This window comes from Culex quinquefasciatus, chromosome 2, assembly GCF_015732765.1.
Source record: "Culex quinquefasciatus strain JHB chromosome 2, VPISU_Cqui_1.0_pri_paternal, whole genome shotgun sequence".
Taxonomy (NCBI): domain Eukaryota; kingdom Metazoa; phylum Arthropoda; class Insecta; order Diptera; family Culicidae; genus Culex; species Culex quinquefasciatus.
Window position 1 is genome coordinate 161,510,429 of NC_051862.1, and position 14,473 is coordinate 161,524,901.

Sequence of the window (14,473 nt, forward strand, 5' to 3'; positions counted from 1 at the left end):
GAGCTTTACCTCAATGAGCAAAGCAAAATAACACGTGAAACTACCTTTAAATCAACTCTGCTCTAGGTCAAGGTCAACAAGTAATACTTTCCGTTTCGAAGCAGTCAGCTGATATCTTTTGTCCAAACAAAAATTCCTTTGAATTTCATGTAAACATTGCACCATAGAAAAACAAACCGCACATCCAAGCACCAGCCTGACTGTCTGCTGGTCTGCTCTTCCCTCCATTCATCCAACAACAGTCCTTTACAAATTTCCAACCTTTTCAAAACAGTTCAAAAACCTATTCAAACCACACACACCGCGTGTCCGATTCCAACGACGTCACGGCGCAACGGTTCTTTTGTAGTCTGCCTACCCTATTCCTTTCAAAAAAAGCACGCGCCGGCCGCGCAAATCATCGCCCCCGAAAACATCGCACACACTGTTTGACAGCTGATGCGATGCGAAGAGGTCAACGAATCGGCCGGAAATTCTACAACAAAACCAACACAGACAAATCGATATGCACTCACAGACACACAATAGAATCAGCTGTGTTGAGGCGCCAACCTAACGGGACTCGTCACATTCGTGCTGCCTCTTTTATTATCACGCGCAGAAGCATGCTCTCTCACTCTCCCCTGTTTGTGATCGTCCTTGTATTGGTTCGATCGCGTCAAATCCTGCCCAAACAACGGTAGATTCCTTTCTTCTGTCAGAAAGGAACAAAGCCACGTTGTTTTAAAACGCTTTCTTCTGTTCGATCGGCGGTAAACAATCGCGGCGGGTGCGAAAACAATCGGTATTGTTTTAATTTCGATACAAAGTGATTGTTTGTGTGATTAAGTGCGGAACAATGAGCTCGGCCGAAGACGAGTCGAGTCGGGATGGCCTACAGCAGCAGATCGTCGTGGAAGAGATCGATCAGACGGAAGAGTTGCTGCTGGTCGCCGCCGGGGACAACACCAGCGGACTCGGTCATGATAGCACGGGTTGTTCTGGGGAAGATGGGGTTGTGATTGAGGCTGGGGAAGGGGAGGGCGAGCAGCAGCAGCAGGAGGAGGAAGTGACCTCTGTAATTATCGATGACCACTGGCCTAGCGGACAGATTCTGGTCGAGGGCGTCGATGAGTACGGGTAAGGATGGAAAAGGGGAAGCCATTTTGAGGTGACGCTACCGGTGTGTTGGTTTTGCGAGTTTGGGTCATGTGGGGAGAATGGGGTCAGTTGAGTACAGTCCGTACTCGATTATCGGAAGTCCATTGATTCAATCAATTCTTAGAAAATTGTATTCTTCCTTTGTGGACCTACCTGAGCAATTCTCTACGAAATCGGTCCTTTTTTTAAATTTAATTTTTGTATTTTTGAATCCGGCTGCCCAAAAAAGCCATTTTGCATCATTAGTTTGTCCATATCATTTTCTGTACAAATTTTGCAGCTGAGCAGTTCTCTCAGATTTCGGTCATTCGATTTTTTTGTACTTTTTAATCCGACTGAAACTTTTTTGGTACCTTCTGTATGCTCAAAGAAGCCATTTTGCATCATTAGTTTGTCCATATAATTTTCCATATAAATTTGGCAGCTGTCCATACCAATGATGTATGAAAATTCAAAAATCTGTATCTTTTGAAGGAATTTTTTGATCGATTTGGTGTCTTCGGCAAAGTTGTAGGTATGGATATGGACTACACTGAAAAAAATGATACACGGTAAAAAAAAATTGGTGATTTTTAATTTAACTTTTTGTCACTAAAACTTGATTTGCAAAAAAACACTTTTTTTTGTATGTTTTAGAGCAGCGATTCTCAACGGGGTACCGGGCCTACTTGATTTATATGGCAGGGGGTACCAGCCTAGAAGAAGGTTGAGATTCGCTGTTTTAGACGACATCAAATGCCAACTTTTCAGAAATTTCCAGGTTGTGCAAAAAATCTTTGACCGAGTAATGATTTTTTTAATCAATACTGATTTTTCAAAAAATCGAAATATTAATCGCAAAAATTTTTCAACTTAATTTTTCGATGTAAAATCAAATTTGCAATCAAAAAGCCCACTTTTGAAAAAAAATAGTTTTGAAAAGCTGAGAAAATTCTCTATATTTTGCTTTTTTGAACATTGTTGATACGACCCTTAGTTGCTGAGATATTGCCATGCAAGTGTGGAAATTGATGTTTTCTGAGTCTCACCCAAACAACCCACAATTTTCTAATGTCGATATCTCAGCAACTAATGGTCCGATTTACAATGTTAAAATATGGAACATTCGTGAAATTTTCCGATCTTTTCAAAATAGTAGTTTATGCAACAAGTTGCAAAAAGAGGATTTTTTAAGCACGAGTCGTACATTGGATAAATACGTCGAGTGCTGAAAAAATCAAGTTTTGCAACGAGTTCCATACAACATTTTTTGCAATTCCCAAAAACACCCATTGAGTGAAATTTTAAGTCAAATTTTCTTGTATTTTGTCAATAAATCGTTTAAATCAAAAACATGTTGAAAAGTGTTACTTTTCGAAACAAGTGCTGAAAAGTAGAACTTTTCAGCATTTATTTTGAAAAGTGTTCCTATTCCATTCTGTTATTTTTGGTACAGAAAAGTAGGCTATTTCGTCGTTCAAGAATGACAGGAAAAGTAAGTAGTTTCACGACGGAATTGCAAAAAAAATATTTTCAACATTTTTAAGCCAAGACAAACATTTTTAAAGGGCGTAATATTGAATGTTTTAAAATAAATGGAACAGGTGTGCAACTCTCTGTGTTTTGTTTTTCGATGAACCGAAAGAAAATCCTTTTGTTGAAGGAGCGGTCGTGGCTGAATGGTTACGATGTTCGCTTTATAAGCGAATGGTTCTGGGTTCGATACCCATCTGCTCCCAACGAGAAAGTTCTGGACTCATTGAATTTGGAATTAATGAAAAAAACTTCAGCTCACGGCGGGGTTCGATCCCCTGTCCTTAGGATTGACAAGCAAAATGCTTTCCACTTTACCGTGGAGCATTAGTAGCTTTAGTAGGACTTAGACTGATATAGTTGAATCCAAGAAACGGACGAGAATAAAAGTTTAATGCAAGTTGAATATCAGAACATACAAGAATGCATTGCATTGCATGCATGCAGGCGCATTTGAAAAGAAACTACATTACCTCGCTATAAAAAGCCTGGGCGACTGCTAGAATTCATCCAATAAGAGATGAGAAGAATTGAAAGCATTCCCATTAGAAATGAGAACACACGAAGAATTCGAACAACAATGCCAACGGTCGTTACCACTCGCCTAGGGTGGCTCCTCAGACCATTCACCTTCCCAAAAACCGTCCAACTCCAAGCGAAACTTACTTGAGGATACCGTGGAGATTTTCCCTTAATACTCTTAAAAAAGTGGAGCATCAACACTTCCCGTCCTCCAATTCCCTTTCCTTGTCCCTGGTGCGCGGTGGAGATGGGAGCGGCCGGCAATGGACGGCTGCCATGGTGGTGAGAATCTGGTTCAGGTGGAATTGGTTCTATTCCCAATTATCGATTCCTAGGCAACTTGGGCTTAGACAATCATCACATCACATGGCGAAAATCCAGTCTGCAATCCGCTAAAATCACCGTCTCCTAGCGAAGCGAAGCGAAATGGAACATTTATTTCAAAGAATTGCAATAAAATATTTGTTTCATGAAAACTATAATTACTAAAGAATTATTTTCGATGAAGCGAGTTGATTTTTTTGGCTCTACCTCCCTCAAATATATCGAAAAAAATTCAACCGCAGCTGAAATTGATCCACCACCAGAAATAAGTTTATAGATTGTTTTAAATTCCTCCAATATTTATTATTTTATCATCGCGATTTTTGCAAGCCATCTCCATAAAATCTTTTGGCAAGACGAAGACTTATGTTTTGCCAGAATAAAACCTGTTTGACATAAGGCGTTTGAAGACGTATGAAATGTCATTTTTCCATAGCTCCTGACTAGGTTTTAACAATGGTTTTATTAAGGCTTTGTAGAGGTTGTTAAGATTCTATTGTAAAGCTTTGAACTTCTATGAAAGTTTTATAAATAGGCCGTAACAACCTTTGGCGGAGGTGCTTTTGGGTTTTAAGAGAGATTTATAGGGGTTCTGGGGAGGTTGTTACGACTAGGTGGTTTAACTATTGGTTTTGGCTGATAGGTTTTATAGCGGTTGTAACAGCTACTATATAACCTAAAATGTTATTCTTCTTTGAATCAGATTAAATTTAAATTGTTTTCAATAAAGAGCATTTCAAGGACGTGCAGATGAACAACTCAAGGCATTTTTGTATTTAATAAATTAATCCAGAACCGATCAAAACGGCTTCTAATTACAACTGGCGCTTAGGACCTTTTGAAAATTACCCGAGATATATACATGGCGAAATCCAGTCTGCAATCCGCTAAAATCACCGTCTCCAAGCGAAGCGAATACAAAATAAATGAATTTATGTGATGCTAACAATGAAATTCATCAGACTTTTTTAAGTTTATGCAATTTGCTTTTTATTTACAGTATGACTTATTTAGCTATTTTGAATGTATAAACCATTCAAATTGAGTTCGTTCTTGCCTAACGACATCTTATTCTCTAACTTAATGTAATTCTTTTGTAAATGCAATCACAAAACTGTAAATTTATATCACTATCACTCATATCTCGTTAGAATTACCATTCGCTAGCTCACCTTTCGAACCAAACCCCGTTCCTCTCCATTCTCTCGCAGCGGCACGATCCACTTCTTCGCCGACACGCTGAGCGTCGCCAGCAACAGCGGCGGTTCCCAGTCGCCACCGCCGTCGGTATCGGCGGCGACCAACACGACGACCACGACGACGACGGTAACCGTGATGGAACTGCCCGACGGCGAGGAATCCGACGAGGAGGTCAAGAAAGCCGTCGACCGGTACTACAACCAGCTGGAACTGCCGGCCAACTCTTCCGGCGAGGACGAAGATCCGGCCGCCGATCCGGACAATGCCTTCCTCAACAGCTACATGATCCAGTACAAGATGGAATCGATGCGGTGAGTTATTGTTTGTTTGTTTTGCTTTTTTGTTGTGTGTGTGTTTGCATGCTAACAACGGCTTTTTTAAAAGGCATTACGCCCCGTGTGAAAAGGTTGTAACAGTAGCGATTGAACAGCCCCCACGACCTACCTCACTGCACACTGTTGTTGTTGTCTCGAAGTTCAAACGCCGTATTGTTCGTGCCATTTCACACTGTTTAGCAGGTTACAATGATGAAAAGAGTATAATATCCAGAGCAACATTTGAAAGGGGCGGTACGACATTGCTCTTACGGCCTTTCGTCCCATTTAAACGCGTGTAATGAAAGGTCGTAAGAGCAATGTCGTACCGCCCCTTTCAAATGTTGCTCCAGATATAAACCAAGTTTAGCCTGTTTTTGCTCGCTCACTCTCGGTTAAGCCCTCTCCTCTGCTATTGTTGTTCGGTGTCCGATCGTTTCACGTTGACCTGTGCTGCAACCGTTTGTTCTGGGTAAATTGAGTGATCTTTGCAAGTGGATCAACTCAGGTGTAATTACTTTCTTGTAAGGCTCTCCACTTGGCGACTTTTTAACTGCTTGAAAAGTAAGTTTTGATTACAGCTTGATCAGCTGAAATTCGCAAATCAATTACGACTGATCACGTGTTTTGGTTGGTGGCCCGCAGTCTAGCCCAGCATCCGTGGAGTTCAGTGTAAGCTTTCTAACTGGCCATACTTGGGCTTTAATTGACTCTCTACTGCTGCTTCACTGCTGATGGTTGGATTGATATCGTACAGAGAGGTGACTCTGACAAGGTTTTATGGGATGGGAACAACAAATAATTCTGACAGGTTAAAAGTTAAATCCATTATTTTCATCATAGTTGCCGATACTCATTTATTTTTTTTTGCATAATTGTTGATGGAAATCTGAATCCTTCACAAGCTAAGCTGTTCATTACTTAGTTGCATTTGAAAACAATTTGAAAGCGCTTTTTTTAAACGAAAAGTGCTGATAAGCCAACATTACATGGCAGTTGGAAATACAAGATATTCTTCATTTGTACTAAATTTAGTTTTTTTTTGCGATTTGGTCATTCAAGTTCTGTTATCATCCTAGTTTAACGATTCATCTCTGCGGTTAACTTTACATAGTAGGCCTGGCCGCTTTGACGTTTGGCTATAAAATACAAGAAGAATGCAAGGCGTGATCTAACCTAAGGCATTTTTAAGAATTCCTTCGGAAGGAGGAGACTGTGCTAGGGTTTGATTTTGTTAGATAAGATCAGAAAATGATGCATTAAAGAACTATGTTGGAAATAATAAAAGGTGCAGGTGGTTATGTTCTACATGACCAATATGACAAAGAACTTTGTACAAAACTCCTGAAAAATTATTCTATTTGTATTGTTTTTTTAGATTATTGCCTATTTATTTAATCCTTAGAGCAATTCCAGCTCAAATTAGGATTTTTCTGGTACTTTTGTACCCGACCCTCTCCGATTTCAATGAAACTTTGTAGACATGTTATCCTACGCTTAGGTAAGCCATTTTTGTGTACACTCAAACCCCGATGGTTTGACACCAACTGTTGTCAAAAGAACGGGGTCACGTTTTAGTTTGACACCCCTTTTACACGGAGTTCACACATACTACCAAACGTTTGTTTTGATAGTGTGCGTGAGCGCTGTGTAAAAAGTGACAGTTCGTCACTTTTTAGTTTGACTTTGACCAACCAACGGGGTACAAACTAAAAAAGTATCAAACGAAAAAGTGACCAACCACCGGGGGTTGAGTGTATCTGTATATGGAGCCAGTTTCACTCGATAATGACATTTGAGAAGGGCGTAAGTGTTTAAAATATTTTTGTAATTCGGAATTTAAATATTTCTGTATCTCAAAGCCGTTGCATCGTTTCAAAAAGAGGTAGAAGACAAACTTGTAAGAAATTTGACGGGTTTTTCGAAAAAAATACACTGAATGAAAAAATCACGCTACTTTTAAGAGATTTTTTGATTTTTAATTTTAAAAGTCAAATTTGATGGTGAGCCCACAATTTTTCTTCGTTCAAAATTTTTGTGAAAATAGCCTAAAATGTTACGAAAAGACTCACGAAAAATGCAGGATGGAGCAACTCTCCAAAAAAATACAAAAATCATTTACTATTTTTTTTTAAAGTGCTCTTAACGTAAAAATTTTCAAAAACAGAATACGGAAATTAGAGCGTCCAATTTCCCGGGGTTACAAATTCCCCGGGAAACGGGAAATTTTCAGCCAATTTCTCGGAAATCCCGGGAATTCCCGGGAAATTTTAAATTAATTGAAAATTGTTATGATCTTGGTTTTAATTAATATTATGCAACAAAATTGTATAGGACATCAACATTAATGGTTTAAATAAGTGTGAAGATCAATGAACAGCTTGACTACATGTAAAAATCTTTCAACTACAAGAAAATGTATTTTGGTATTTTTTGATGAGAAATTTTAAACCAGTTTATTGAATTGAGAAAAAAAAATGCAGAAATTATGTTTTTCATGACAAATACTGGGTTTAGCTCTTGAACAAATGGTAAAGCTTTTTAGTGTTGGTTTTGCTCCAAACAACCCAATGTTTACAAATATTTGATGCAAGCTTTGAATATATTTTTGCATTTTTTGAAAACAAACAATAGAAAGTAATTTTTGAATGTTTTTTTTTGTATTACTATGCAACATGATTAAAATTATACGATAAATCAACATCATTCCACAAAAAGTCTTCTATTTTTTCACATTTAACCCTCTAACACCTGTAGTTTTACCAGTGCTCCATAATTCTTTTACTTCAAATTGTAATTTTTTTAGTACTAGGTATTCAACCAATTGAATTAATTATTTTTGCACAAATTCGATTTTCTGATCATGGTAAACAAAAACGTAAAAAAACTCAATTTTAATTTGGAGGTAAGGAGTTAATATTGTAAAAGCTTACCTAATTGTAATAATTTAATACTCATTAGGCAAGATCTATTCCCAGTTGCTTCAAAAATTAATATTATCAGAAATATTTCTGATATCATAATTTCTGATAATCTCCCTGGGCCTTGTAAAGTCAAGGGGCATGATTTGATCCTAGTGCATTAGTTAAAATTTGGGTATACAATCTTTTTTATAAGCACTATGGACACCACTTCATGCTACTAGAACTCGCTTTGCCGCAGCCCCAGGGCTTAAGCGTTGACCGATAAGCTGTCTTCGTGAACTAGGTAGTTCTCCGATAGTGAAAATATCACAATTGCACAAGACACCGCTGCTTCTGTGACTTTTTCACTATCACAATGTGGGATTTAGGTGGGACTTTAGGATAGTACAATTGATTTGTTGCTTAGCATTAGCATTTAAAATAAATCTGTATCCTTTCCAAATCTATTTGATGATAAATTTAGTTGCAATTGTTAAGTTAAAGTAATGCTGTCAATAAACTTTGATTGATGTAGAATACTAGGCATTCTTTTATGTCAAAATTTCCATAGAGTCTCGATCAATCAATAATGTAATGATATCGGACAAAATTCGTTGATCTGTTGAACTAACGGTTTTCGGATTATGGTTGTATTGACCATTGTTGCGAATCGAGGAACTGCGGATCTTTTGACGTAAATAGTCATTTCTTTTTCAAATCGCGATTTCTATCCTATTTGTATATCAGTTCACAATTTTTTTTTATTGTTTTTTGATTGAAGTAGTACTGCAACAGTTAAAGGAACGTTTAGTTTAGAACATTAAGTTTAGAGGATTTTAGATTAAAATTTAGATTTTCAATCCAAAGTAGTTAGCAAATGAATATTTGGACTTAAATGAATAATTGAACATTTTGGACTTATGAATAACACACAACTGTGCATTTATTCTAGAGTCAGATCCATACAGCGTCAGTGTTTATTTGGTCGAAGTGTACTAATTCATTGGCAGATCTGATTCTAGTTGTAATGTACGACAAGACTACTGACGGACGTGACAGGACGAGGGCCCAGTTTAGAGGTTTCAACATCAACGATGTGCGGCTGGATCACCCTCCCAAAAAAAAAAAAAAAAAAGATATCATAATTTCTGATAATCTGAATAATTATATATAAACCAAACAATAATTGAATTGAACAAAATCATGTTGAGTTTGTTCATTTTTTTCCAGAGCATTTAAAAAAAATAGTTCCAAATATTTAAGAAAATGTATACTTCCGCTTAAGTTTCAGGAATTCCCGGGACATTTTTTCCCGGGACGGGAAATTGGACGCTCTAACGGAAATCGATTCTCCAGACAATTTTACATAAAAGTCTCCATAGTGACCACTGTACTACGTCCAATGCTTGTGAAGTTACAGCGGCTTTAAAAATAAATATGTTGAAAAAATGGGTTTTTATGATTGTTGACAATTTTTTATATGACAGACTTGGTTTTTCAGTCTCGTAAATATTTTTACCGGAAAGCTCGTCCAATTTGCCATAAGATTGTCTTTGACCACATTTCAATTGAAAGTATGGGCTTACAGATATATGCTATATACATTTCTCATAACTGAAAATAGAATGTTTTTTTCAGTGTAGTTCGCTGGAAGATAGTAACCTGGATAGTAAATTTGCTTAAATCATCAGAAAAAGCAAATTATTTTCAAAAGAGGTCAGAGACAATCTTATGGGAAATTGGACGAGCTTTTCGTTAAAAATATTTACGGGACTCAAAAATCAAGTTTGGCATATAGAAAATGTCAAAAAACCATAAAAAAACAGCTTTAGTGAATAATGTTTGTATTTTTTTAAGGAGAGACATACCATCCTGCATTTTTCGTGAGTCTTTCTGTAACATCTTAGGCCATTTCCTCAAAAAAAAAAAAATTAACTCTTAAGCTAAAAAATTTGAAAATTTCATAGAAGTGGCGTGTATTTTTCTTTCAGTGTATTTTTTTCAGGATGCCCGTCCAATTTCCTACAAGTTTGTCTTTGACGCCTTCGACTTACAACAATTTTGAAATTACAAAATACAAAAATAGTTAAATCACTCACGTCCTTTCCTAGTTTTTTTTCCGCAAAAACTTAACACGTAGCCTTTTGTGTGGGACAAACCTTAATTGCGTTTTTCTCAGATTACTGTTTTTGCATATAGACATTTATGCGAAAATTGGCAGTGTAGCTCACTTAATTCATGAACGATCTTAATCAAACTGGGCTCATTATTTAGATGTTTTTTTTTTCTGAGTGTGCCGATGATTGCTCCTAAGCTGTTCTTGATATTAGACAGAACATAAAATTCATGTCATAATGTAGTATCTGTTGATGAAATTTCATTTCAAACTCTCTCCACTCAACAGTTGTGATATTTTGTTTCTCTATCATTATGATTGCTTCTAATTGCAGCAGCCCTGGCTTGCACAAATGTGGCGTGGTAAATGGTAAAAATGGTGAATAATAGCCAAGCCAGCAGTCAGTCCGACGCTGACCCATTGTGATTTCATTTGCTCGCTATGTTTCGGTTCGAGGAATCGGCCACGATCTGTCCGAGTGATCAAATCCGGAAATCAGATCCAGAGAGGGCTGGTTGTGTGGTGGTGATGCTGCGTGTGAATTTGGATGGGCTTCCAAAATTGTTACGGTTGTAATTGAACACTCTCACTGTGAGAGATGATGCTTTTTTTGTCTCATTATAACAAATTATCTGATCTATCACCTATCGCGCTAAAGTTTTGTGGCCCCCACGCTGGGCCAAGCGGGGTAAATTACTCTCTAGCTCGCTGTACTTGACTTGGCTGCGCGCGGTTGGAGCATTTTGTTTTTGCTCAGCTTCACCATTACACAGCCATCTATTGCGTCAATGGGTGCCCGGTTGGGGGGTCCAAACGTGATTTGAAAGATGTGTTTTTTTTGGTTGTTGGGTTGGGTGGCTTGCTGTGAATTAGTGTGCTATGCCATTTCTCGTAATTTGATAATGCGATTGCGATCGAACTGGAATGATGAGTTGAGAGTTCACAGTAAGATTGATAAAAAAAGAAGGATGAGTTTTTGGGATCGTTTAATGATTCATTTGACACTTATATTGTAAATTTGCATGCAATTTAGATTAATTTTTGGAAAAAAAATAAATTTATTTAAATATTGGTTCTCATCCAAGAATTCAAAAAATTCGAAAAAGGTCCTTTACCTCTTTCGAAATTCTTCGACGTTAACTAATTAGTCCTGCCATACCACAAACCGTTATAAGGCTAACCTAAAAGTGCTCCGATCAGCTACTGCTACTGTCCATCAAGCTGTCGTCTCCGAACGCGCAAACTGGACTTTCTCACAAATTCACCACGAAATTGCATGTTAGATAATACCTGCCCGAAAATCGATTTATCAGTGAGCCCGCTGAATGGACCCCACGTCATTTTAAAAAGGCAATCTTCACGCGTCTAATCATAAATAATTGAACTTGTTTATTCCTGCTCATCGGACCCACCGATCGGTGGCCAGGTTCGGGGAGGGTTTGTTTATGCAAAAGTAAACAACAAAAAATCATCACCACCCCACCAAAGTCGCGCCAATAACTGTTCAAACTGTGGTGGTGGACCGTTAAATTCCAATCTGGACGTGGACGGTAAACGACTTTTTTTTTCGGTGGGCACCTTAATTTATTTTATGAAGTCGTCGTTGAACTGGGATCGGGGTAGTCGAGTTTATTTTGAAACTGTTTGAGCACAAGGATGGAAAAATCGGGTCTTCTTCGAGTGAGGCTGAAAGAAATTAAGCAATCTGTAGAAAGTTTAGGATCTGTGAAAATCACACCGTGTAGCTTCCCAGGTAGACTGTTGCGTTGCGTTGGATCATTTGTTTTTTGATTAATGAACGCGCAAATGAGTTTATTTCGGAACGCTTCTTCGCCGAGGTTGTGCCGGAAAAAACAACATAATTTTGGGTCGAATATCGTAACACGCTTTGCTTGGTTCTTAATAAACGGCTGAGAAGTGAGCTGTCTAATCTAATCTAATCTAATCTAATCAGACCCTAGCGCAGCCAATCTTTCGAAGGGATCCTGGAGAGTGCCTTAGGTTAGATGACGCCTAGCACCCTTCTTGTCATTTATTAACATTTGTAGTGCGCCATTGCATTAGAATGCATTGGAACATCACAAGCGTTAAAGCGGCCAGGCCTACTGCATAAAGCCGTATCGCAGAGATGACTCGTAATTGGGTTGAGTTTGAGCACTGAGTGTTCGAACAACAACACAATTCTGAATCGACAGGGGAGGAAGAAGCGTGGGGACACACCACCATACGCTCCGAGATTTGGTTGTATTCGTTGGGAGCACCATGCTAAGAAGGTTTGGTACTCCGGGACCCTCTGGGATGGGACATTGTATTTCCACGAATGCCCTGGACACTATTTGCCGTGGTTATAGCGCCACAACTCGCTCTCTGTAACAGTATTCCTAATTCCAGTCCACGCTCACCAAGTCGTCATGGCCTAATGGTTAGCATTTTTGCTTACCAATCCAAAGGACGGAGGATCGAACCCCGTCTCGAGCGAATTTGATTTTTCGTTCATATTCATCATTTCAAATTTATGTGTTCTTAACTTTCTCGTTGGGAGCAGATAGGAATCGAACCCAGAACCATTCGCTTATAAAGCGAACACCGTAACCAGTCAGCCACGGCCGCTCTAAACGGCTGAGAAGTGAGCTGTTACCAGAAATGTAATATGTGTTAAAGGGATTTCGAAATTCAGAGCATTGCTAGTTAGTTAGTGAGCTCTTCATTAGCAATAATCCTAATGAATATTGCGTAGTTTTGGACATAGCTTTGAATTGAATTTTAAATAGATACTGCATCTCGAATTTTATAAATTTTTCTCCGCTGACAATATTTTGACAGCATTCCTTCAACAAGTTGTTAAGAATAGTACCCTACTTTTTTGCAACTTTTGATATCGATTTTCCCTTTACTTGTAAAGTTGTGAAAATCATCATCAATTAATGATTATCGACCAAGAGGTCAATGGCTGCTACACAAAATTGTATAAAACAATTGAACAGATGTGCAAAGAATAGTAGTTTATGCAACAAGTTGCAAAAAAAGGATTTTTTCAGCACGAGTCGTACATTTATCCAACGAGCTTCACCGAGTTGGATAAATACGAAGAGTGCTGAAAAAATCAAGTTTTGCAACGAGTTCCATACAACATTTTTTGCAATTCCGAAAAAGAACCCATTGAGTGAAATTTTAAGTCAAATTTTCACGTATTTTGTAATTAAATCGTTTAAATCAAAAAAATGTTGAAAAGTGTTACTTTTCGAAACAAGTTCTGAAAAGTTCAACTTTTCAGCACCCATTTCAGTGCTGAAAAGTAGAACTTTTCAGCATTTATTTTGAAAAGTGTTGCTATTCGATTCTGTTATTTTTGGTACAGAAAAGTAGGCTATTTCGTCGTTCAAGAATGACAGGAAAAGTAAGTAGTTTCACGACGGAATTGCAAAAAATATTGTTATCTGACTCTCTTATGAATTTCATGTTTACAAAAATAGCTATCGTTGGGTTTTCATAACTTATTTTTCATTTGTTTTGACATTTTCTATTTTTTATGGTCTCATGATTTTTTTTGATGAAAATCATTTTTATGTTCAGCTTTTTTAAATCAAGACTGACATTTCAAAAGAGCGCAATATTGAATGTTTGGCTCTTTTGAAATGTTAATCTTGATAAAAAAAATGAAAAAATTGTTTTTGGAAAGATCGGAACATTTCACGAATGTTTCATATTTTAAGGTCGTAGAAGGTGTCCTTCACTTTTGGAATAATGACTGTCAATGATGGTTCTGAATTCAGGGTCCAGAAATAGTAAATTGAAATGAAAAAATAATCACGTTATGTAAAATGCTTCTACAAACAACACAAAGAAAACCGTTTTTTGATTGAAACATTCTGAACCAAGATTTGAATGTTTTTCTAAAACAAACATGGCCGCCAAATGGCCGATCTGGAATGGTGCCTTCCAGAACCATAACATTGGAAATCGGACCCTTAGTTGCTGAGATATCGACATTAGAAAATGGTGGGTTGTTTGAGTGCAAGGATCTGACACGCATGCAGTTTTCTGAAGTCACCAGATGCGCTGTCAATATTGTTTACGTGTGTTTTTTTGAAAAGGTCTTATAAAATACATATATAAATATTTTTCCAAATTATTTTTTGTGAGTTTTCACTATCTTTTACATATATATTTGAGATGATTAGGCCGATGCAAATATTTAAAAAAGTTTTTGTCCCTCGGCCCTGGCCGAGGTCAAGGGGGGGGGCAAAAAAATAAAAAATATAAATAATTAAATAACAAGCCATAGTCTTCACATTTAAATGAAAAAAGTGTTTTAAAATGCATTTTACACTAGTTCAGTTGTTTTGCAATCATTAGTTTTCAAAAAATGTAAGATCTGACAAAAACAAAAATTGTATCGAAAAAAAAGATTTTGCATCGAAAATTTTCAAAAAAACTTAAGA

General features: G+C 37.4%; 1 protein-coding gene across 1 annotated transcript in view; it reads left to right on the plus strand.

The window, feature by feature from the left end:
• The first annotated feature begins 658 nt into the window (after nt 1-658).
• LOC6039581 (repressor of filamentous growth 1) overlaps nt 659-14,473 on the plus strand; it is a 44,430-nt gene continuing 30,615 nt past the window's right edge. The window contains exons 1-2 of the mRNA XM_038253743.1: nt 659-1,119; nt 4,710-5,009. Of these exons, the coding sequence (XP_038109671.1) occupies nt 839-1,119; nt 4,710-5,009 (581 nt within the window). The 5' untranslated portion in view covers nt 659-838. The remainder of the gene's footprint in view (nt 1,120-4,709; nt 5,010-14,473) is intronic.